Genomic DNA, 26,528 nt, shown 5'->3' with positions numbered 1-26,528 from the left:
AGATTTGACACAAACATTCTTGGTCAACATCAGTATATCATTTATTTTAGGGAGTATTTAAAGACAAGGGTATAAGGTCCACCTATCAGATCCCCCCTCCCCCCCCACCATGGGCCATTTTAAACATTTTAGGGGGGGAGATGTTTTGGCCAGGTAACCCTCTCCACTTCATTGAGAGATGAATGCCTAAATAATGTGTATTACTTTGGCCATCCCCTCCTTACTTACACTATTGGCAGCCCAATGGACAGGTAAGAAGTGTCATAATACAAAGATATAAATACACACTGTACACATTTTAACACATTTTTACATTCTGCTATTACCTATCAAGATAATAATAGGATACAAAAACTTTTAACATTACCATTTGAAAGTATTCTGGCAGGCCCTTGCACTACATGCTTTGGGGAATTCATCCATAAATATGACCACAAAAGAGGTGGGTATAGTGTGTATGGGTTTGGCAAAGTTAGCAGATAGAGGATTGAAGATAGATAGAGGATTGGTATCAGCTGAGTTAGCAGTTGGGGGGGAGGGTTCCAAATGATTTTGGACCCCCCAAAAAAAACTCATCAAAAATCCAGCATGCATGAGGACAAAGGGGACATTCACAGCATATTACAATCATGGTAATTAGGGAATAAGGAAAGAAATACAATACATTAGCAAACATTAAATACAATAAAATGTGATGTAGAAGGATACAAATTTTACCTTAATATACTCCTTCTGCAGGACCTGGATGATGGCAGAACAGGTCTCTGGGATAATGATCCCCAGAGCCTCGGGGAAGATACCTGTCGAGAACTTAAGGTCCTGCAGGCTTCTCCCCGTCACCAAGTACCGCAGGGTGGCGACTAGCCTCTGCTCCGCAGTGATTGCTTGCCTCATGCAGGTATCCTGCCTGCTGATATAAGGGGTCAGTAAAGCCAACAAACAGTGAAAAATGGGGTCCGTCATCCTGAGAAAGTTCCTGAAATGGTCAGGATTATTCTCACGGATCTCACGGAGCAAAAGCATGTGACAGAATTGGTCACGCTGGAGCAACCAATTCTTGGTCCATGAACTCCTCCTTGCCCTGTTCATGGACTGGGCTTGTGTCAAAGTAAGGACCCCAACACCAAGCCCCTGCACAGCACAAACTCAATGATGAGTACGTACACGCAACATGGCTAGAAAACGGTCGGCTGGTCAGAACGAAGTAACAGAACGCACTGAAGAACAGCAAGGCCTGTGAAGAGCGACCTGAAAATCAGTAACGAACGGACAAGAACACAATGACAAGTCAATGGTAACTCGCTGCATGCACTGAAGACCAGATACAAACCCACCAGCACAAACTGAACAGCAGAAATATGATCTGAAAACCACAAGTCTGAAAAAGCGCGAATCGTCTCTCACTAAACTTTTACTAACACAAGATTAGCAAAAGGAACCCAAAGGGTGCCGCGCTTGGTACTGAACTACCCTATTAAGGTCTCATCGTACGTGGTGTATGTGACCGTGTTCTTGGCGTTCGGAAATTCCGACAACTTTGTGTGCCTGTGTGTATGCAAAACAAGTTTGAGCCAACATACGTTGGAAAAAATCCATGGATTTTGTTGTCGGAATGTCAGATCAATGTCCGACCATGTGTAGAAGGCATAAGACAAGTGTAAATCAAGGAATAAGTAAAAACTGAAATTATGTGCAGCGCTCAAAACATAAATACTTTTTTGGTCATGCTATTTTGAACACTTGAGAGGATTTGGTCTGACAAGTTTTCTGCTTCTGAAAACCGCTTCTTGGTGACATCTCTTGACCAATTGGATTGCCTTACAACTTGATCTGGAACTCAGACGTGGAGGTCCCATATTTTGGTGGTTGCACCATAAGCCTTGTTGACTCACTGAGCATATGCCCATTTGAGTCCTCTCACTCCGGTAAGCCTCCTCACTAACCAGTGGTGGTTCTATTGTCTGTGTCATCCCCAAAGTGGGTTTACCCCAAACTATAAGGGTTAAAATGCTTGATTTATGTCTGGGGGTATGTCACGTACCTGGTTGGAGGCCAAAGTGCTGAGAGGGCTTCCCTTGTAGCTATGTGCAGAGCATTCCTGAAAGTGGTGACAGGGAGTGCTATGCCCGAAGAAGCAGGGGTTGCCAGCTGTGACAGGCTGAGGTGATGAGGAGATGTCCGCTGGGTGGAGGCTGACGAGCAGGATGCACTGGCAGGAGTCCCTCAAGAGAACCAGATGAGACAGAAGGGAGAGCAAGGAGCAGAGTCAGGAGCCAGGCCAGAAGTTATGCACGGAATATCAGCCAGGAGTAAGGTAGCAAGCAGAGTCAGGAGTCAGCCGGGGTCATACACTGGAAATCAGGCAGCAGCGGAGTCAGAAGAGCAAGCCAGAGGTCATACATGGATCAGCAAGCAGAAGAATAGTCACTGGAACAAGCCGAGAGTCAAAGCCAAATGTAGCGCTGACAATTTTTGATCAAGCACTTATCTATGGCTAAATTAGCCTTTGTTCCAGCATTGGCTGTGTTGTGTGCGGTTCCACCCCGTCGCCTGTAGGTGTTGTTGTCACTACAAGCCGGTGTTGGAAAGCAACAAGCTGAAGTATATTGAGTGCTCTTCTTTCTCAGAGGTAACTCGGCAGAGGTTGTCCACTGCTATGCACTCTGGGAGAGGGTACTTAAGGGCAACAGCATTTTACGGGGTTCTTTTTCGCCTGCCGGCCCTCCTGGCCTGAAGGTATTTGACGGCTTCCTGTTAGTCTCAGGGCCATGCTGGCCTCAGGCTACGTTACTACGAGTAGGCCCAGAGGTCGTTGTGGGGATGCTCGCTTTAAAGGTGGTCCTGTGCTGTCTGTCCTGCGGGAAGAAGCCAAGCAATTGAGAAGACCCAGAGGAGGACCCGTCTTGGAAGGGACCACGCGGAAGGCTGGTCTCAAGAGGGGCCTGGTGACTCGATTGAAGGACGCATCTTAATCTAATCTACCACACAAGTACTGCCGGGTCGGCTTAAAGGTTCTGGTACTGTGTTGCTGTTCATCTAAACCTACTGCGTCCTGTGGCAGAGGATCATACAACAAATTTGTTCATTTAAAGTCTGTGGCAGAGACTTCTTGCTCGTACTCCATTCCGGCTGCTAGGTCAGTGAGAGAGACTTATCCGGGTGGGCAAAGGATCTTGGGACTTGAGGTATATTCGACCCTAAGATGTCCCTTCCTCAGTGATCTGAAAAAGGTATTTGAACTTTCCTGCAACTCTCCTTCTACCTCTTTACTGCTACTTCCTTCCAAGTTCTCCATTAAAGCATTGGAAAAAATAATAAAGTGACTGGTTCATACGTTGTAGATACAAAGCTCAACATGGACTCTAGGTTACCGATGTGGTGAAAATACAGGTAAGGGGTGACGGCAACAGCCCGAATTAAATCAGCAGATCCTAAGGGAGTTATTGCTACAAGAATGGAGACAAGACAGGTCAAAGACAAGCCGGGTCGGTAACAGGAAATCCAATAATAGTAGGAACAGGAACTCAGGAACACACGGGGAGCTGAGGATCATCCAGCAACTAGTGGCTGATGCTACTGGCTTTAAATAGACCACTGGGTGCCAGAATCTGTCACACATTGCGTGCGCCATGGGGCACGCGGGTACGCACTGGCACATGAATCTTCGCGGCCGCTCGTGCTCGCGTGCGCAGGTGCATTAGCATTGGCAAATTTCTATGTGCCAATCTGTGATCCTGTTGGGCATTAGCAGATGTGCCAGTTCTTCTGCGGACCGTTCTCTGACAGGGCATGAGAAAAAAACAGTTATGCCACGTACACACGATCAAAAATTTTGGTCGGAAAATGCGACCGTGTGTATGCTCCATCGGACTTTTGCTGGCCGAATTCCCAGCCAGCAAAAGATTGAGAGCATGTTCTCAATTTTTCGCTCAGAACAAGTTCCTATCCGAAAATTAGATAGTCTGTAGCAATTCCAACGTGCAAAATTCCTACGCATGCTTGGAAACAATTCGAAACATGCTCGGAAGCATTGAACTTCATTTTTTCGGCTCCTCGTAGTGTTGTACGTCACCGCGTTCTTGGCAGTCGAAAGTTCAGCAAACTTTTGTGTGACTGTGTATATGCAAGGCAAGCTTGAGCGGAATCCCGTCGGAAAAGCCATCATATCTTTTTCCGACCAAAATCGCAGCATTGTACTTACCTTATTCCTCGCTCCTGCTGGCTTCCTCCCAACTGCACAACAGGTCCTCCAAAGCAGCTTCTCTTCACCGTCTTGTCGGTTGCAGGCACTGTGATGATCACAGAAAATGCAAGACCACCAGTCCTAAGGACACCAAGGGCCCTTCCCACAACTTGGAGCGTAGTAGAGAGAAGAAGAGTCCCGGCTCCCAGGGGAGCAAGGAATAAGGTAAGTATAGTTGCTTTTTCTGCTCCCCTCTAGACAAAAATGAGTATGTAACCCTTGATGTGCAGTGGGAGCCCCACTACAAGACTCAGTCTTATTTCACCAGGCTGGGGGGCTCCCCCAACACTGCAAAGCTCAGTTTTATTTTTACAAATAATTCAAAATTACCCATGTAGGGGGCTCCCCCCCACACTGCAAGGGTTAAGTGCTTGTTTTTGTCTATGGTGACAGAGTATCCCTCGCTTTTGCAGGTTTTCTCTTCTCCATATGACACAGGTCCCAACCAATCTTCTGTTGGGTGTTCCATGGGTTGCAGAAGTCATCACTTGCAGGACCAGGATTCCTGCATTGTGAGGATGCCAAGGGCCCCCCAAACTCATGAGTATCACATGGTACAGGACAGCAACGGGTTGCATGGAAACAAGAAATAAGGTAAGTATTATTGTTTTTTTGGTTCTAACAAAAAAAAGCATTTACCACTTGCAGTGCAGGGAAGCAGGGTTTGTCCTTTTGGCCTGTCCTGCATTGATGGATGACATGGTAGAAAAAATGGTAGAAAAAAACAAAGTGGAGGTAACAGGTATACCACACCCAGAAGTATGGAATACATGGAGATACATAATATAGGTACCTGTATTAGATTTGTGACTCTCTCCTCCATACATAGATTTTCTGTAATTCTTTTTTCCATTTCTATTTTCGTTATTTAGTTGTCGCTAAATTTCGTTTAGTTTTCATTGAAATTTGTTTTGTTTATTAGTTTTCTAATGAAGTCCAACTTTTGTGAATGATTAAAACTCGGTCAGGTCGAAAAATGATCAACCGATTCAAATTCTGTGTGAAGAATAGCTGGTTGTTAAAGTGGAGTTCCACCCACTTTTACAACTCTTCAGCATCCCTCACTAAACTGTGCACTGTAAACGAATTGGATATTTTAAAAAAAATTTTCTCAGCACCTACTTTATATCTGCTGTATTCATTTTTCACTTCCTCCTCCCTGGCCGTGGCCCATCGCATCATTTCCTGTTTGCAATGCCTTCTACACTGCCGTTGCTATGGAAACCTGACCTGAAACCTATTACACTGCTTGTGCTGCACTGAGCATGTGCGAGATCTGCAAGGATGAGATCCAGGAAGAAATACAGTCTGGCTTCAGATGCCCACACTTAAGATGGCCACGGCCTGCTGTAAGTTTATAAAATAACAAACTACTGCTATAAACTAACAAAACAGACCTTAGTTTACAGACCAACTTTACTAGAATACATTAAGCTTATGTATTATAGGGGTATTTTTATTTAAAAACTATAACACCACTTTAAGCAGCGGGCCGGGAAGCCGGCCGCCCGCGTCCTCAACAACCATGAGTCATCATCTGTCAGCGGGCTTCCCCACTGACAGATGAATGTAAAGAATGCTGGCAATACAAAAATGTAAAAAACAACAACCTGGGGTCCACCCCCCAGTCTATACCAGGCCCTTCGGGTCTGATATGGATTTTGAGGGGACCCCCATGCCAAAATATAAAAAAAATGGCTTGAGGTCCCCCCCAAAATCCATAACAGACCCATATCCGATCATGCAGCCTGGCAGGTCAGGAAAGGGGGGGACAAGTGAGCACCCCCCCTCCTGAACCATACCAGGCCACATGCCCTCAACATGGAGTGGTGGGTGCTTTGGGATAGGGGGCTCTGCCCCCCCACCTCAAAACACCTTGTCCCCATGTTGATGGGGACAAAGGCCTCATCCCCACAACCGTGGCCGGTAGTTGTGGGGGTCTGCGGGCAGGGGGCTTATCAGAATCTGGATGCCCCCTTTAAAAAGGGGCCCCCAGATCCCAGCCCCCCCTATGTGAATAAGTATCGGGTATATACAGTATCACAAAAGTGAGTACACCCCTCACATTTTTGTAAATATTTTATTATATCTTTTCATGTGACAACACTGAAGAAATGACACTTTGCTCTATTGTAAAGTAGTGAGTGTACAGCTTGTATAACAGTGTAAATTTGCTGTCCCCTCAAAATAACTAAACACACAGCCAATAATGTCTAAACCGCTGGCAACAAAAGTGAGTATATCCCTAAGTGAAAATGTCCAAATTGGGCCCAAAATGTCAATATTTTGTGTGGCCACCATTATATTCCAGCACTGCCTTAACCCTCTTGTCCATGGAGTTCACTAGAGCTTCACGAGTTGCCACTGGAATCCTCTTCCAAATCGGTTGATTGTTTTCCGAATTCTAATCTTTCCCAAAAGATGGAATTTGTTAGAAAACAAATAAACTAAACGAATTTTAATACATTTCAACTAAATTCGTTACTATTCTTTACATAGTTAGGTTGAAAAAAGATACACGTCCATCTAGTTCAACTAATAAAAATAAAAAATAAAAAAATCAGACAATCCCATATACACAATTCTATACCCACAGATCCTGAGGAAGGCTAAAAACCCCAGCAAAGCATGATCCAATTTGCTACAGCAGGGAAAAAAAATCTTTCTGATCCCAAAGAGGCAATCAGATTTTCCCTGGATCAACTTTACCTATAAATGTTAGTACCCAGTTATATTATGTACATTTAGGAAAGAATCCAGGCCTTTCTTAAAGCAATCTACTGAGCTGGCCAGAACCACCTCTGGAGGGAGACTATTCCACATTTTCACAGCTCTCACTGTGAAGAAACCTTTCCATATTTGGAGATGAAATCTCTTTTCCTCCAGGCGTAAAGAGTACCCCTTTGTCCTCTGTGATGACCTTAAAGTGAATAACTCAACACCAAGTTCACTATATGGACCACTTATGTATTTGTACATGTCGATCATATCCCCCCTTAATCTCTTCTTCTCAAGAGAGCATACATTCAGTTCCTCTAATCTTTCCTCATAGCTGAGCTCCTCCATGCCTCTTATCAGTTTGGTTGCCCTACTCTGCACTTTCTCCAGTTCCCCGATATCCTTTTTGAGAACAAGTGCCCAAAACTGAACCGCATATTCCAGATGAGGTATTACTAATGATTTGTAGAGGGGCAAAATGATATCTCTCTCTGGAGCCCATACCTCTCTTAATGCAAGAAAGGACTTTGCTTGCTTGGCATTGCATGTTATTATTGAGCTTATGATCTACCAAAACCCCCAGATCCTTCTCCACTATAGATTCCCCCAGTTGTAATCCCCCTAGTATGTATGATACATGCATATTCTTAGCCCCAAAGTGCATAACTTTACATTTATCAACATTAAACCTCATTTGCCACTTAGTTGCCCAAATAGACAGTGCATTGAGGTCGGCTTGTAAATTGGAGACATCCTGTAAGGACTTTATTCCACTGCATAGTTTGGTGTCATCTGCAAACACTGAACTGTTACTTTTAATCCCAGACCCTATATCATTTATAAAGATATTAAAAAGTAAGGGTCAAAACACGGAACCTTGGGGCACACCACTAATAACCTTAGACCATTCAGAGTAATAGGGCGTACACACGGTCGGACTTTGTTCGGACATTCCGACAACAAAATCCTAGGATTTTTTCCGACGGATGTTGGCTCAAACTTGTTTTGCCTACACACGGTCGCACAAAGTTGTCGGAATTTCCGATCGCCAACCACGCAGTCACGTACACCACGTACGACGAGACTAGAAAAGGCCGGTTCAGAACCAAGCGCGGCACCCTTTGGGCTCCTTTTGCTAATCTCGTGTTAGTAAAAGTTTGGTGAGAGACGATTCACGCTTTTTCAGACTCGTGGCTTTCAGATCGTTTTCTGCCGTTCAGTTTGTGCTTGTGGGTTTGTATCTGCTCTTCAGTGCGTGCAGCAAGTTCCGCGTGACTTTAGGTAGTCATTGTATTCTTGTTCCTTCGTTACTGGTTTTCAGGTCGCTCTTCACAGGCCTTGCTGTTCTTCAGTGCGTTCTGTTACTTCGTTCTGAGCAGCGACCGTTTTCTAGCCATGTTTCGTATGCATACTCCTCGTAGAGTTCATGCTGTGCGGGGGCTTGGTGTTGGGGTCCTGACCTTGACACAAGTCCAGTCCATGAACAGGGTGGGGAGGAGTTCATGGACCAAGAATTGATTGCTTCAGCGTGACCAGTTCTCTCATATGCCTTTGCTCCGTGAGATCCGTGAGAATAATCCTGATGATTTCAGGAACTTTCTCAGGATGATGGACCCCGTGTTTCACCGTTTGTTGGCTTCGCTGACCCCCTATATTAGCAGGCAGGATACCTGCATGAGGCAAGCCATCACTCCGGAGCAGAGGTTGGTCGCTACCTTGCGGTATTTGGCCACAGGGAGAAGTCTGCAGGACTTGAAGTTCTCGACAGGCATCTCCCCCCAGGCTCTGGGTATCATTATCCCAGAGACCTGTTCTGCCATCATCCAGGTCCTGCAGAAGGAGTATATGAAGGTAAGATTTTTATCCTATAACATCACATTTTATTGTATTTAATGTTTGATAATATCTTGTATTTCTTTCCTCATTCCCTAATTACCATGCTTGTAATATGCTGTGAATGTCCCCTTTGTCCTCATGCATGCTGGATTTTTATGTAATTATTATTTTATGTCCTTCATACATATTTGCCCTTCAATAACCTCCCCAGCATGGTGTCTCCTGCCCTATATTCACCTCATGTAATCACTTAACAATGTATTTTATCAGCTCCATAGTAGTGCTTTACCCCAAACACCCCCTAAAATGTTTGGAAATGTTATTTTAGCTTTAAATTCAGGCAGAGTGCCAGAGGCTTTTTTTTGTGGTGTCCCCAAATCATTTTTAGTAACCCTCCCTCCCCCCAACTGCTAAGCCAGCTGATCCCAATTCTCTATCCTCAATCATCTATCTGCTGACTTTGCCAAACCCATACACTATACACTATACACTACTATACCCACCTCTTTACTGGTCAGATTTATGGATGAATTCCCCAAAGCATGTAGTGCAAGGGCCTGCCTGTATACTTTCCAATGGTACTGTTTAAAGTTTTTGTATCCTATTATTATCTTGATAGGTAATAGCAGAATGTCCAAATGTCCTCAAATGTGTACAGTGTGTATTTATATCTTTGTATTCAGACACTTCTTACCTGTCCAGTGGTCTGCCAATAGTGTAACTAAGGAGGGGCTGTTCCAAGTAATACCCATTATTTAGGCATTCATCTCTCAATGAAGTGAAGAGGGTTACCTGTCCAAGATTTCCACACATCCCATAATGTTAGAAATGGCCCATGAGAGGGGGGGAGGGGGAATATGATAGGTGTACCTTATACTTTGGCCTTGTTAAATTCCCCTTAATAAATGCTATCTGGAGGTTGCCCCATAATGTTTGTGTCTAATCTGCTTGCCATGTTTCAGAGTAAAAATAGTAATGTTTATTGTTTTTTCCTCAACAGTTTCCTTCCACACCACAGGAATGGCAGACTGTGGCCTCCCACTTTGCTGAGCGGTGGGACTTTAATAACTGCGGAGGGGCAATTGATGGGAAACACGTCCACATCGTCCCACCACCCAACTCGGGGTCGTACTATTATAATTACAAGGGGTTCAATAGTATAGTGATGTTGGCGGTGGTGTCGGCTAATTACGACTTCTTGTATGTGGACGTGGGGAAGAATGGCCGGATGTCCGATGGTAGAGTCATCGCCCAGACGGAGTTTTACAGGCGTCTCCAGAATGGCAGCTTGGACTTGCCAGCTCCAGGGGACAATGTGGAAGGACTCCCATTCGTGTTCGTTGCTGATGAAGCGTTTGCGCTGGGGGACCACCTGATGCAGCCATTCCCAATGAGGACCCTCACCCCGGAACAGAGGGTTTTTAATTACCGGCTGGCCAGAGCCCGAAGAGTGGTGGAGAACACATTTGGAATCCTGGCCAGCCAGTTCCGCCTATTTATGACACCCATCCATATGGCGGAGTATAAACTGAACCATATAATACTTGCGTGCTGTGTTCTCCATAACTTTTTAAGGAAACATTCGGCCAACTATGCTGGCTCAGTTGGGCCTGAGGCCGGAATGATACATCAAACCACACTGACGGCGCTTGAAAGCGGCCGTCCTGGCTTGCCCTCCCTGAGTGCCCGTGATGTCCGGTTACGATACCAGGAGTTCTTTGCGGGTAGGGGGGCCATCAATATGCCAGACAATCTGTGAAGCCTTTTTATAATAAAAAAAATAAATAAATCTTTGTGGACATTTACTGCTTGTGTTTGTTTTAGCTGACCCTGACAGAAATGTTTGGAGTGCAGAAAATGGCGTGATTGTGTAACCTTATACAAAGCACTGTTGGCTGTTATTTACTAAATGCAAAAACACATTTCACTACAAGTGCACTTGCAACTGCACTGAAACTGCACTTGTAGTGCAAAGTGGATTTGCCCTTAGGAAATAACCCCCATTTTCTCATAAAACAGCAATTACATCACCCCAAAAGTGTTGTAGCGTTGAGACAATAATCCACACATTCTTGATTAACAATCTTTTTAATACCTGCACAATCACATGTGCATTTACCAAAGGTTTTTCACACAAACCAACATGTTTGTTGTATACCAATTTTTGTGGTGGCATTATCCAAAATCAAAATGTCCATTTTATAGAAAACAGGCCTGTGTAAAACCAACAAGAAAGACACAAATCTTGATCTTACAAAGTTCACATTTGGTAGAACTTGAAGGCAATATCAGACATGAGTATTTAGGAACTGTGTTTGATATTGCTTTCAGATGGGGGGAAATCACCCCAGGAAAAGCCAAATTTGGAAGATGCACACAAATTTCCCAATGTCAACATGTGCTACCTGCCATCACGGGGGATCAAGGGATGTGTTTTGGGGGAGCAAGCCCTTCCTTACCGCTACTTTATTATTGAGGAAGGGGTTGCACCCCCAAAACGCGTCCATTGATCTCCCGTGATGGCAGATAGCACATGTTGACACACTGTGTGCATCCTCCAAATTTGGCTTTGGGAAAAATCACAAAAACATTTAGCACATTGTAGCACAGAAAAGAAGAAAGTGATGTGGAGGGGTTTTAAACTCGCCCCAAAACATCAATGATGTTTTTATATTTTGGAATAACATCATTGATGTTTTGCTTGATGTTTTCCAATTGTAAATTACACCCCATGATCTCCCCGATCAGGATCTGGGCACTTTCGGATGTGAAAGGATCTTCATCCACAACCTCACGATCACCTAAAAAGAGAGGAACCCCAAAATAAATTTGGTTTAAAAAAAATTCCGCCATCCATCTCTTATCTGAGCCTGTGGTTGCAGACACTCACCTGTTGTGGTGACTAGTTCCACCACGTCTTCTTCCTCCTGCTCAGCTCCAGAGGGGGGGGGGCTCTGGTCTCCTCAGATGAGGGATGTCCTCCGAGTCTTTTCTCCCCTATGTGAAACAAAATGGTATAATTAGCACACAGATATTTAATGTCAGAACTATAAATAGGAAACATTGCTTGGAAGTGGGGTACAATTGTCAATTTTAGCAGAGTTCCAAGTTGTAATTTTTTGAATGCCCTTTGTCAACCTGCAATACTTTACCTGTTTAGTGTGAGCTTCACAGATAGAGACCCCCCTATAGTATACACTGGAGCACCTGTGTGGCCCCCCTAATAAAAATGGCGTTTTTGTGTCCCACATTAGTGCTCCAGTGTCAAGATGTGAAAATAGCTGCTCAGTGTCCTCTCCTTACACAGAATCTAGTTTGCATTTCATTCTAGTAACAAAGCCATCTACACAACCCAATTCTTTGAAGACAAGTATAGGGCGTCAAAATGGTGGCCAAATGCATATGGGCTAAACAATGGTATTTTATATTTGGAACGAAAAATGTTTGATCCGAACGAATAATGTGCCCATAAACATGAAAGTTGCCATTTTAAACTGTACAACAGTTCCTAAAAGCACATGGAGCAGCACGAACGTAATAAACACAAAAAGAATAGGAACACAGCACAACTACTTACTTTTTTGATGCACTCTCCGGATCTTTCTGTACTGCTCATATTCTCGTAATTTCAGGTCCGACCACTGCTTCCTGAGCTGATCTTTCAATTGTCGTACCCCGAATTTCTGGTGCAGACTCCTGACCACTTTCGCCATGATCTTGGCCTTTCTGACATTGGGGTTGGGGTAAGGCCCATACTTTCCATCATAGTCGGCCTTCTTCAGGATGTCCACCATCTCCAACATCTCCCCAAAGGACATATTTGAGTCCTTAAATCTCCTTCTGGATCGGGACGTTTCAGGCTCCAGCCTTTCCTCCTCCTCCTCGTTGCTACAATTAGCACGCACCTGCTGTCTATCCGCCATGTGCTCTTCCCCCACTGCGCCGAACGAAAAGGGGTGGGGAATAGACTAGAAAGAACGTCAGGGGCGGGCGGAGTTATACGCCCGCGCAGTGTGTATAAAGCATAACACACGTGCGTCTTACGTACGATCTGTGAGCGGAGGAAGGAGCATCGGAGACGCTAATCGTGATAACGAAGGTAAGATCTAAACTTGGGCCTATACTGCTTTGAAATGGAAGCCTATATTGTAACAAGATTAGGGGAGTTTGGCCTTACATTAGGGTTTTTTCTTGTGTAGTGTCTTCCAGAGAAAATGGATGGGTTCAACAACCACAATTTCCTGCCCCTGTTCATAGACAAGTACAGGGAGCTGCCCTGTCTGTGGCAAGTGAGACACCCCCACTATAACCACAAACAGAAGAGGCAGGCAGCGCTGGAGAAACTGCTGGAGTTGGTGACGCCGGTGGTCCCCACAGCAACCATCCCCTATTTAAAAGCTAAAATTGGTGATCACTAATTGCTGATTGAAAAAAGTGTTTTACATATCAATAGACAGTAGTGGGCACCCAAAATTGGGACAAGAATGAAAAATGCTGGGCTCAGAATGATAGTCTGTTATATTTGTTAACATTCAATTTGCAGCAGTCAGGAGGTGAAAATTGTGTGTGATTGATGACTAAAAATCTCAAACTATGTCCCTTTTTCATACACAGGAAGACCTCAGCCAGGAGGAGGTTGTGGAATGTGGCAGTCAGGAGGAGGCGGGGATTAGTGGCAGGCAGGAGGAGGCGGGGCTAAGTGTCAGCCAGGAGAAGCCTGGGACCAGTCGCAGCCTAACTGAGTCTCAGGTCCCTCCCCTCCGCCTGCCACATAAACGAGCCAGGAAGACGACTCAGAGTCCCGTGCAGGATTCAGCATACAGGCTGATCCAGGAGGCTTCTGCGTCCCTCAGAGCCTTCCCCACTCCTGAAGAGGCCTTTGCCTGCATGGCTGCCACCAAATTGCAGGGCATGCAGGAGGGCCAACGCAGGCTCTCTGAGGACCTTATTTATAAAGTCCTACATAAGGGGGTGAGTGGGGAACTAACACCCAAGACGGATGTCATTGAGATGGACGATCCTCCTCCTCCTCCTCCTCCTGCTGCCACAACTCCACCACCAGAGCCACCACGTGGAAGGAGGCGTGGAAAGAAGACCAAAGAGTGATGGCCCTGGGTTCAGTCTGGTCTGACAAAAGCTGCAGTCCCTTGTATGACCACAGCCTGGGGACACAGATGTCATCTGCTGCTTTGCGGATCTCTGGGACTTCTGGACCAGACTGCCCTCCCTTAGATAAGGACTCCTCAGGCCACCAATTTTGCTTTTAAATAATTGATGTCTGCCCTGGGGGTCCAAGGCTTCACCCACTTCTGCAGTTTCTCCAGCGTTGCCTCCCTCTTTGTTTAGTTGTGAGCCCTTAATAAATTTTTTGGGGAAATTCTACTCTCCTGTGTGTGTTTTCATCCAAAAAGGACAGTTTGTTGGTGAGGATTCAGGTACATTTCTAACATAAAATGTGAAATTAACAAGAGACAACAACACCAAACAATCTCCTACAGATTAAATAGAACAACATATTAGTGGTGTTGTGGGAACTTGTCACAAAAAACACGCTCAAACATTTTCGGGAGTACAAATCAAAATCGCAAAAATAAAAAAAATAAAATAGAAACACAAAAAAAGAATCTACATTAAAGCCAAAAAATATATAAAAAATATACAAAAATATGTTGTCAGATGTGAGAAATCAAAATATATTGAGGGAATCCCGATAAATAGTAACGAAAGAAGTTTGTGAGAAGTCTGTGTGAATATGAGCAGCAAAACTACTTAATTCTTGTCACATTATAAAGAAGAAGAGAGTGCGCTGTATTAAACCATTTTGAACATTGCAGCGTGACGAAAGTGCTGTATCCATTGCGAGCGCTAAGTTTACCAGAATGAGCTGTCCCGTCTCGGAATTTCTTCTGAGCATGCGTGGCACTTTGTGCGTCGGAACAGGCCACACACGGTCGGAATTGACGCGATCGGATTTTGTTGTCGGAAAATTTTATCTCCTGCTGTCCAACTTTGTGTGTCGGAAAATCCAATGGAAAATGTCCGATGGAGCCCACACACGGTCGGAATTTCCGACAACACGCTCCGATCGGACATTTTCCATCGGAAAATCCGACCGTGTGTACGGGGCATAAGAATCATTAACCACTACTCTGTGAATTGTGTCTTTGGGGCAGCACAGCTGCACAATCTGTCACCAGCAGCGTCCACCAGACACAGCCAATGACTGATCACTGTACTGGCCCACTGCCGGAACAATGTGACCGCTGTAACCAATCACAGCAGGTCACATGACATTTGTAAACAATGGCTTCCTTTCAAGCCATCCATTGTATACGATTCTGTTGCTAGCTGTGATTGGCAACAGTGATCACATGGTACAGACTCTGCCAATCATGGCCCATCTGTGCTATCTGATGACCTGTGGCCAATCACAGCTAATCACAGTTAGACATATGCATGACGAAAAAATTGTGTTTCTTTTCATTTAGTTTACTGTACCTTGGACTGTCTACTTTCCAAAAAGGAGTCATATGAGGGGTATTTGTATTGTCCTGGCATTTTCGGGCCTCAAGAAATGAGATTGTCCGTCAGTACATCAGGATTGATCAATTTTCTGATATATACCATAGAATGTGGACTGTATAACTTTCCTAGAGACTAAATAATATAAACTTATTTGGGTTATCTTCACCAAAGAAATGTAGCAGAATGCATTTTGGCCTAAATTCATGAAGAAAGATTATTTATTTGCAAAATTTTATAACAGAAACAAAGAAAAACATGTTTTCAAAATGTTTGGTCTTTTTTCATTTATTTAGCAAAAAATAAAAAAAAACCCAGTGGTGATTAAATACCACCAAAAAGCCTTGACCCTAAATCCCCATCTCTACCCTGAGACTCGCCATACATGTTACCTTTAAAGCCCTCCCCTATATTGATACCACAATATTCACCATATACAACTATAAAATATACATGGACAGCAGGAAATATGAGATTTTTATCTTCTTGAACTTTGGTAAATGTTTCATCAGTTCTCAGCGTATATGCTTTGTTGGTGCCCACGTGAGACAGATGTGAGTTCCTCCTCACCTTGGCACTATCGACTCTCTATAACCACTTGCTGACCGCCGCATGCCGATATACATCGGCAGCGGTGGGAAAATGAGCGTACCTGTATGTCTTCTTTAAGAGGAGGGGATAGCAGGCGCGTGCGCACGCCGTCCGCATACAGCGTGACCGTGCCTGTGGGACCGGCGGACTCGATGTCCGCTGGCCTCACAACAACCGTGTGATGGAGCCTCAGAATGGGGAAGTTCCCATGTAAACAAGGCATTTCCCCGTTCTGCCTTGTGACATGACAGAGATCACCGCTCCCTGTCATCGGGAGCAGTGATCGCTGTCATGTGACTGGAAGCCCATCCCCCCACCGTTAGAATCACTCCCAAGGACACACTTAACCCCTTCATTGCCTGCTAGTGGTTAACCCCTTCCCAGCCAGTGTCATTTACACAGTAATCAGTGCATTTTTGTAGCACTGATCGCTGTATACATGACAATGGTCCCAAAATAGTGTCAAAAGTGTCCGATGTGTCCGCCTTAATGTCGCAGTCCCAATAAAAATCGCAGATCGCCGCCATTACTAATAAAAAAAAATCATAATAAAAATGCCATAAAACTATCCCCTGTTTTGTAGACGCTATAACTTTTGCGCAAACCAATCAATATACGCTTATTGCGATTTTTTTAACCAAAAATATGTAGAAGAATACATACCTAAACTGAGGAAAAAAATTGTTTTTTTTTATATATTTTTGGGGCATATTTTTTATAGCAAAAAGTAAAAAATATTGCGTTATTTTCAAAATTGTCCCTTTTTATTTGTTTATAGCACAAAAAATAAAAACTGCAGAGGTGATCAATTACCACCAAAAGAAAGCTCTATTTGTGGGAAAAAAAAGGACGTCAATTTTGTTTGGGTACAACGTCGCATGACCGTACAATTGTCAGTTAAAGCGACGCAGTGCCGAATCGCAAAAAGTGCTCTGCTCAGGAAGGGGGTAAAATCTTCCAGGGCTGAAGCAGTTAATGTTGATGCTGATGCTAATATTACCTCTAGCTTAAATATACCACTGTAACCTCATTATAAAAAATAAAAATCTATTGCAAAGTGAAAAAAAAGAAAAGGGTCTTCACCAAACTGTTATCGCAATTGCAAGAGCACAATTGTCCACAATGTTTTATAATATCTTCAGTGGAATAAAGATGTATCCCATAAAAAATAAAAATAAAAATAAAAAATAAATAAATACCACCAAAAGAAAGCTCTATTTGTGTGAACAAAATGCTAAAAATGTCATATGAGTAGAGTGTAGCAAGACCACGCAATTGTCATTCAAAGTGCAACAGCGCTGAAAGCTGAAAATTGGCCTAGGCAGGTAGGGGTAAAAGTGCTCGATATTGAAGTGGATAACAAATAAAATTATGATTAATAACCAAATGTAAGCACTTGCAATGTGTCCACTATTTAATCTTAGGTTACTAGAGATGATTATGTTATAATTTTATTCACTGCAATATTTGTACAGAAAATGCATTTTTTTTTAATTTTCACGTTATGCCACTAGAGGGAGGTATAGTACCCAGATTCCATATGTAGAGTGCATCAGCAGCAGAACAAATTGCATTCTTATTTTCTACCATTAGATGGAGTGTTGTTACTATATTCTGTGCTACAAGAATTTTATTCTCATTAACCTACTGAAATTTTGGTGCCGTGCTTCCTGCTAACACTGACTCACACCAGTTCTTTTTTTATTACAGTGTTAAAATAGTACTTTTATTTTATGTGTATAGTTTATTGATTTTATTCATCATTTTCTAATTATTAGTTTACATTCCTTATTAATATTTACTACCACTGTCTAAGTAGGGCACTGGGCACAGATTTCACAGCTAATCTAAAGGCAGACAAAATCATTACTTATGCCTAATTGGCTTGTGATCGGCAGCTCACCACAAAGAATTGGCATTCCCAGAAGAGGAGGCTCACCCGAATCTAAGAATTCCAAGTATAATGGGTCAAAGAGAGCGGCAAGCAAAACATCCTTAAGAGTCTTTGTTCTTTGACTGGTTACTAAAATAAGAGCAAAGGGTATCCAACGCGTTTCATGCGCCATAAAATCTCCCTTCATCAGGGCTGAAGGAAACGTTAAAAACAATGCACACGCTATGCCCCTTTTGTCTTCATACTGATCTGTCTGTTGGAAATCAACAAACACCCAAGACGCTAGAAGAAGTTACACTCCCAATAAACACTGTCTGTGCTACCCCCCCCCCCCCCACTTCCCTACCTTCCACACCTATAATTAAAATTTTTTTTTTTTCTTTAAAATAGACCAAACAGAGACAATAGAAATTCTCCTCTCTTCTCCTTGTGTCAGGTTGTCTCAAGCTGAAAGTGAGGTTTAACAGCAGCTACAAATTTAAGGAAGTGGGTGGTAAAAAAAAAAAAAAAATCTCTGGACTTTAAAACATGGATTTGCTCGGGAACTGATACAAATAGTTTTATGTAATAGTTTTGTGCAAAGCACTTTTTGGTATAATAAATATACACAATGACAACAATGAAAGTGAGTTTATTTCTCGAACAAGAGTTTGTTTTTAAAGAATGATAATGGGTTGTTGTACCAACTTTCTCAAAACTCAATAAAAATTCAACAATAAAAAAAAAATGATAATGAGGTGATGTTTTGTGGTCAGACAGAGATCAGCGGAGGTCTTCTTTAATATGGCACTTCTCTGCATTTCACAGTGGCGTAGGTGACGTCCTGTAAGACATAGACCTTAGTCGTTAAAAATCATGTATTTTATCTATGTCTTATAGACTTTAAAGCTTGTCTGAACTTTCAGAAAATGGGGGGGGGGGATTGGAGAGCTGAAGTTACACTCTGCAGAGCTCGGTGAGGAGAGCTCTGAGAGCTAATTTGAGGGACACCCCCCCCTTCACCCAACACACGGGAATAGACCTGAGGCTGTCAATCACAGGCTACATGCTGGAGCTACCTCCCTGTCACCTTTTTTCTCTTGGTGTCAGGAAAACTTGTTGGAAGTGATTCATGCTGATAGCAGAGGAATGAGGCAGCAGACAGAAGTGACACTAAAGCCTCGTACACACGATCGGATTTTCGGCAGGGAATTGTGTGATGACTGACGTTAGTGCGCTCCATCAGACAATTGTTGTCCAACTTTCTGCCAACAAATTTTGGATGGCAGGCTAGACAACGGTCTGTTTTCCTATCGTCTGTACACAAGTCCGTCACACAAAAGTTGAAAGTACAAACACGCATGCTCGGAATCAGTGCTCACCAAACACGACATTAGCAGAAGGTGCTCAAAGGGTGGCACTCAAGAGCTCCATAATACTGGTAACCATAAAAAGCTTGGAACAATGAAAATTGTCACTGCACTGTGAACATGGACCAATATCTAAGAGCAGGCTAGGGATCCTGTTTTTTTAACTCCAATGTAATCTGAACATCTGTCCTCAAGCAAAAAACTTAAAGTGAAATTCCTGGTTTTACCTAACTACTCCTAAAACTGTCCCTTCCCCCCCTCCTAACAGCTATACTTACTATACTTGCATATACTTACCAATTTTCAGGCCTCTCGGGTCTGGCCTCTGTAGGGGAGAGGAAGAAGTGCCAACAATGGATGGGCCATTTAAGCCTATGGGTAATGTCACCACTCTAGCCTTTACTGGCCATCGTTGGAGTGCTCTCTCTTCCTTATTGGAGCCACCACTATATGATATTTGGGGGATCACGTGACTAGATCGGAGCAGCCTGAAATTAGGTAAATATATGCAACTTTCTTACACAGGTTAGTAAGTATAAGTGTTAGGAGGGGGGAGTAGAACGTTTAAGGAGTAGTTAGATAAAACCCAGAATTCTGCTTTAACTTGGTTATGACAGTTTTCAAGTATGGCATCTAATTGTGCACCCATGGCTACTGTTTGACTTACCTTGCCAGAACCCAACTCTGATCGATATCTTGCTTCCCTGGTACCTCGCCTCCGCCAGGGCTACTCCCAGCCCAGGCCCAAAATCTGAAGAATATTTTGCCATTCCCTGTACAATTTTTGAAATGAGGGTCTCACCCTGCTTGCGCACTAGGTTATGCTTATTGCTGTAGAGTTAGCTCTAGTGTTCATATTCTTCCTAAATCTGTAAAAAGAGATAAGGACTGGAGTGCCACATCAGAGTATTGAAGTCCAAAATATGTTTTTTCAAATAGAAAGTTCAAGCAGAATTTGTTTGTATAGCCAACTCGTTTCAGGCTCTAGGATGCCATTTTCTAAAGGGCTTGATAAACAGAGGGAATGTCTAAGACAGCCATCCTCAAACAGGGTTTCTCCAGAGGTTGCCAGGAGTTCCTTGAGCTGTGGTCCTGCATAGTTCAGGGGTCAATGCCACTTGCATTTTATTTTTTATATTTATTTAATTTTATTTACTATGTTTTCTTTCTATTGGTTGAACCAGATTGACGTTTTAAAACCTGACTAACTATGTAACTATGAACCCAATGATCTTTTTAACTGTAAGGGTGCCTAAAGGGAAGCATTCTTCCCACTGGTCAGCAACATAGGGGATATTTTTCCCAATGACCACCAATGAATTTGTTTTTGCAATGGTTCCTTGGCACCTGATAATTATTTCAAGGGTTCCTCTGTGGTAAGAAGGTTGAGAAAGGCTGGTCTTAGGGACTGGGCATTCGAGTCACAAAGTTGTTATAAGGCAGCTCTTAAGCATGTTCCTCAGCATCTGATGGTTTGGGGTTCTGGTGGAGCCCTCCAGTCCTTATCTCTTGTTCCAATACCAGTCCAAAGTGTGCTTGGAAGCCCTTTGGTTTGGGAGTAGAGCCAGTCCAGTGTTGCCACCGCTTTCACACCACCATCTGGAAACATCACTTTAGGTACCCATCACCACCCATTAATCCTTCCAATTATTCTTCTAAATCTAATATTGTAAATCTTGCACCTAACCAATGTTTTATTATTGAGTTATACTCACAGGTTCTCTGGTCAATTTTGAAAACCCTGGAAAATAAACATACAATAAATGTACACAACATTCAGAAATACTACTATTCCATGACAAGTGCACGAAAACAAAGTGTTCAGCAATGATGCCAACTTCCCTTTCTGACAGACTGATATCCACTAGTGGGCTATGAAAATGTAATGAAAACAAAAGTGAACATTTTAAAACAAACTTTCTGGTATACTTTAAAAAAATAATTGTTCTGAATGGGAATGGGAATTTATTAAAAATGTGCTGTAGTTCTTCAAATGTTGCTGTGACAGACCTAGCCGGGATAGAGGCTTTTGGAGGGGGCTGAATGCCAGCCTCCTGCCGGCTGATTATGGGCCCTGGCATTTGGGGGAACGGTGCTCTTTGTGAGCTGTATGCCTGGGGACCCTTGAATTGGCATTACTTTAGATTCAGGTCCATGTCCCCCAAGACACACAGACTCTGGGGACCCTGGATGTGCCATAGTGATGGGAGTCACTAATAGGGGCACAAGGTGAATGAGAACCCCACTATGATCTGTGCTAGTCAGAGACTCAATGCTGTATATATGTGCATATATAATGTGTGCTGTCTCATTGTGTTGTGTACTGTTTGCTGTGCTAGTTTTGGGGGGGGGGGGCTGTATTCCAATGTTCTATTGTGTTTGTCTGCCTTGGATCACAGGATGTGTATTGCATTGGAGGGAGGGGGGATTCTTCCAACAGCTCTCCCTGCTAAGACTGTGTACTGATGAGACGTTAAACACACCAGACCTGTGTGTCCATTGTCATTGGACAGTTTAACCCGCCCTCTTTTCCAAGGGTGGGGGGGAAAGAGTCTCTGAGTTATTTTATCTGTTGTGTCCGTGTGATATAATAAATTAGTTGATTCCTGCTTGAAACCTAAAGACGGAGCCGTGTCTCGTTTTTGGGGTGGATTATTTGTATGGGTTCCCTGTTCGGCTGATTGGAGTGTTCGGTAGCTGCCTTTGTGTTTGGGTATGAAATGTCCTAAACGACTTTAACCCCTTTCATACTGAGGGTGTCGTTTACACTGGTGGCTAGCAGCGGGATCATTCCCACAGCCCAGAAGGACAGCTACAAGAGGACACAGGACAATAGAAGCACAGTATGGACGGCTAAAGCTCTCTTCCCTCAAGGACTTACTGGAGAACTGGGGTCGACTGGCCAATAACCATAAGAAGAGGGACATTATCGCAGAACTAGTTGAAATGGATAGAGCTGAAAGACCCAACATAACCAAAAGGCCCAGCATAGCAGACTTCAGTCACCCCAGCGGAGATATGGATTTGGCATCAAAGTTCCCCGGGCTGCTGCGAATCGTCCTTTCAGCAATCCCCAGTACTGTGTCTGGAGCTCAGGCAGAAGATCCGGGTAAGACACTGGATTAGAGCCCTCCAGGTTGCTGCAACACAACAGGGCAAGTGCTTTCCAACCCCAGAGCAACAGGCCAGTGAACAACGGGAGTTACGGATGCAATTCTTGGGAGAGCGGCCCCAGGAGCAATGGGTGACTGAGTTGGACAGGCTGGTCCAGCAAGAAATAGAGCTGGACAATCGGTATTGGGCTCTGCAATGGCACGTGGAGGAGGAATATTTAGGGGAGACAACAGAATGCTCTCCGGAGGGATATGACTTTGGTGGCCCTGGATTGCTGTGGGAGAGCCTTTCAGATTGTTTTGTGTATGGTGATGAAGGGGAACCTACCCTGGAGGACCTGCGAGAATACAGAGCGGCTATGTTCAGGCTTGCAGGGGTCTCAGAGCTTAAATCTGTTCTAGACTATTTGCTAAGAAAGGAACAGCATCTGGAAAGGGCATACAGGAAACTGCTAGAATGCGTTCAGCAGCATGCCAGAGAATCGGCAGTGGAAACTCCGGAGATTGCTGTCTCCAAAGCTGAAGTGCTGACAACAGGGCAGAGTTCTGCTAACCTCTGCCCAGCACTGATGGCATCTTCTAGGTTCCATGGACATAAGATTGTGAACTTCTATCCCCAGACACCTGTTGCAGACACAGGGGATTTGATGGACTTTTCTGCTGGGGAGGAACAGCCAGGTGAGCCTCCGTTGGGGGAGCTGGTGTTAAGGCCGGGGTTCACTGTGCTCTGCCCAGCACCAACAGCAGTATCTGTGGAGTTACAAGGAACTTCCCCAGCTGAAGCGCTGGTCACTGGACAGAGGGTCCAAGACCTCTGCCCTACACCTGCGGCGGTTCCGGAGGCCCAGGGTGAGAAGGAGATGGTCCCTTCCCAGCAGCATATGGCACCCCAGAATGATGGCACCAATCCAGCAGAAGAGCTGGCAACAGAGCAGAGTGCTGCGAGCCTCTGCCCTTACCTAACAGAAGAGGGAGTGGTAGTGGAAAGGACTTCGGACTTCACTGACACAACCCCAAAAATTGGTGCGGCACTGGGACAGGAGGATGTCAGCCATGCTTTGCAAGCACTCTGGGATTTTCACCTACCAAAAGTGGATGGGACTTCAGTCTCCACTTGTATACCCCAGGGATGCTGGGCGGTCGGCCCAGATCCCCAACGGCGTGACGGAGTGAGCCCATTCACCCTGTCCTCTCTCCAGTGGCTGAAAAGACTCCAGGGAGAAGGGCATGTTCTCTGAGAGATGCAGAGGTTGGCTGGGTGAGTAATTCTCTGTTTGGAACAATTTATTTGGGGTACTTTGTGGATACCGGCATTGGAGGACTGGAACTACTGACTAACTTCGGAGTCAACCCGTCTGGGGTAGAGGCTTTTGGAGGGGACTGAATTATGGGTCCTGGCATTTTGGGGAATGATGTTCTTTGTGAGCTGTATGCCTGGGGACCCTGGAATTGGCATTACTTTAGATTCAGGTCCATGTCCCCCAAGACACACAGACTCTGGGGACCCTGGATGTGCCATAATGATGGGAGTCACTAATAGGGGCACAAGGTGAATGAGAACCCCACTATGATCTGTGATAGTCAGAGACTCAATGCTGTATATATGTGTATATATAATGTGTGCTGTCTCATTGTGTTGTGTACTGTTTGCTGTGCTAGTTTTGGGTGGGGCTGTATTCCAATGTTCTATTGTGTTTGTCTGCCATCGATCACAGGATGTGTATTGCATTGGAGGCAGGGGGGATTCTTCCAACAGCTCTCCCTGCTAAGACTGTGTACTGATGAGACGTTAAACACACCAGACCTGTGTGTCCATTGTCATTGGACAGTTTAACCCGCCCTCTTTTCCAAGGGTGGGGGGGGGAAAGAGTCTCTGAGTTATTTTATCTGTTGTGTCAGTGTGATATGATAAATTAGTTGATTCCTGCTTGAAACCTGAAGACGGAGCCGTGTCTCGTTTTTGGGGTGGATTATTTGTATGGGTTCCTTGTTCGGCTGATTGGAGTGTTTGGTAGCTGCCTTTGTGTTTGGGTATGAAATGTCCTAAACGACTTTAACCCCTTTCATACTTGGGATGTCATTACAGTTGCCATGTGTATGTCCCCCATTAAAAAAATATGAATTATCATTAAGTTGGTCCATAGTGATAAACACAGATTTAAAATGCTGCAACAGGAAGGAAATTCTGATTTTCAGTGGCCACATTCCATGATCAAAAAGTAACCTATTCACTTCTCCAGTCAACGATTCTTTACCCCATCAGTTCTCAACCTTTTTATACTAAAGCCCCATCTGCCAAGTCCAAATGACCCCTAAGCCTCAGCTGTGCCATCCCATAGTTAAATATATTAAAAGAATAACATTTTTGTTATATTTTGCATCAATTCGTAGCAAATAAATACAAAAATATTCGATTTGTGTGACAAAAGGCATGCAGCCATAAGTAGGCTAAACATGGGAGTTTTAAAGGAAATTTTTAATAGTTGTGTACATTTTTTGCTTATTTAATTATTATGATCAGGCCTAAAAAATAATAATAAAAATACTCATATTTTATACATCTTTTATCAGTCAGGTAAATATGACTTATAACATACAGTATCTCAAAAAAGTGAGTACACCCTTTACATTTTTGTAGATATTTTTGAATATCTTTTCATGTGACAACACTGAAGAAATGACACTTTGCTACAATGTAAAGTAGTGAGTGTACAGCTTGTATAACAGTGTAAATTTGCTGTCCCCTCAAAATAACTCAACACACAGCCATTAATGTCTAAACCGCTGGCAAAAAAGTGAATACATCCCTAAGTTAAAATGTCCAAATTGGGCCTAAAGTGTCAATATTTTGTGTGGCCACCATTATTTTCCAGCATTAGACATGGAGTTCACCAGAGCTTCACAGGTTGCCACTAGAGTCCTCTTCCACTCCTCCATGACGATATCACGGAACTGGTTGATGTTAGAGACACACAGCCATTAATGTCTAAACCACTGGCAACAAAAGTGAGTACACCCCTAAGTGAAAATGTCCTAATTGGGCCCAATTATCCATTTTCCCTCCTTGGTGTCATGTGACTCATTAGTGTTACAAGGTCTCGGGTGTGAATGGGGATCAGGTGTGTTAAATTTGGTGTTAAACATGGCATTTGAAGTTCAACATGGCACCTCATGGCAAAGAACTCTCTGAGGATCTGAAAAAAAAGAATTGTTGCTCTACATAAAGATGGCCTAGGCTATAAGAAGATTGCCAAGACCCAGAAACTGAGCTGCAGCACGATGGCCAAGACCATACAGCGGTTTAAGAGGACAGGTTCCAATATGTTGCAAAATATAACAAAAATAAAACATTTTATATCAATTCATAGCAAATAAATACAAAAACATTTGATTTGGCTGACACAGGGCATGCAGCCACAGGGAGGCCAAAACATTAAGGAATTGTATAATAGTTTTATACATTATATACTTATTTATTTTAATATAGTTGGACCTAAAAAAATAAATAAATCACATTTTAAAAACCAACAGTTAAACATGAACTATTGCATCTATAGTAGATACAGGTACGAGAAAAATGGGGACTTTAAAGGTGCAACTCGACACAAAATTTATAAAATCATTATTTATTTTATATCAATAAAATTAATTGTTTGTATAAAATTCAGAAGACTAATAGATTTAACAGACACATTTTACATGTTCCATGTTACAATTGATGCATCCGTCTCAAAAATGGATTGCATATAAAGCAGTTTGCTATCCTGTCCCTAGATGGAGCTATAGGCCCCCTTATGCTTTCCATATCTTCTTACCACAGTGTTGTTAAAGGCCTGTGTCTACAGGGATCAGTAGCTGAAGCTAAGATCTGCATACTTAGGTGATTGAGTCAGAACACAGACCCCTGCCTCACTGGATGGCTCAGTCTGAGGTTTTAGTCATATAAAGGGAGCTTACAAGCAGGAGACTATGGCTGTGTTCTGTGTGGTCAAAGGCTTATAAATAGGCAGTAGACAAGAACATAAACTCCTACACTGTGATTACCTTGTGGTCCACGATACAGAACAGGGTCGGTGTAAGTGACTTCAGTGTCATCAGCTGACTCTCTGGCAGCATCTGAGACAGAGAGACATGATAATAACACATTCCTCTGTATTTTGTTTGCACAATGCGAGATTTAAAGCAGCATTTTATCTAATAAATAAATAATTAAATAAAAACTATAGCCTAGCAAAAGCAAAAAAGAAAACATTACCTTCAAA

The 26,528-nt window shown here is 43.5% G+C and overlaps 1 protein-coding gene across 1 annotated transcript in view; it reads right to left on the bottom strand.

The window, feature by feature from the left end:
• Window positions 1–18,419: 18,419 nt before the first annotated feature.
• The window catches only part of LOC141117256 (Fc receptor-like protein 2), a 177,277-nt gene continuing 169,168 nt past the window's right edge, over window positions 18,420–26,528 (bottom strand). Inside the window, exons 10-12 of the mRNA XM_073610017.1 lie at window positions 26,311–26,382; window positions 20,869–20,894; window positions 18,420–18,627 (exon numbers count right to left, since the gene is read on the bottom strand). Coding sequence (XP_073466118.1) covers window positions 18,583–18,627; window positions 20,869–20,894; window positions 26,311–26,382 — 143 coding nt within the window. The 3' untranslated portion in view covers window positions 18,420–18,582. The remainder of the gene's footprint in view (window positions 18,628–20,868; window positions 20,895–26,310; window positions 26,383–26,528) is intronic.

This window comes from Aquarana catesbeiana, linkage group LG13, assembly GCF_042186555.1.
Source record: "Aquarana catesbeiana isolate 2022-GZ linkage group LG13, ASM4218655v1, whole genome shotgun sequence".
In the NCBI taxonomy this organism is placed as follows: Eukaryota; Metazoa; Chordata; class Amphibia; order Anura; family Ranidae; genus Aquarana; species Aquarana catesbeiana.
Note: the sequence above shows the minus strand (reverse complement) of the source record. Positions and strands in the feature narration are given on the sequence as shown.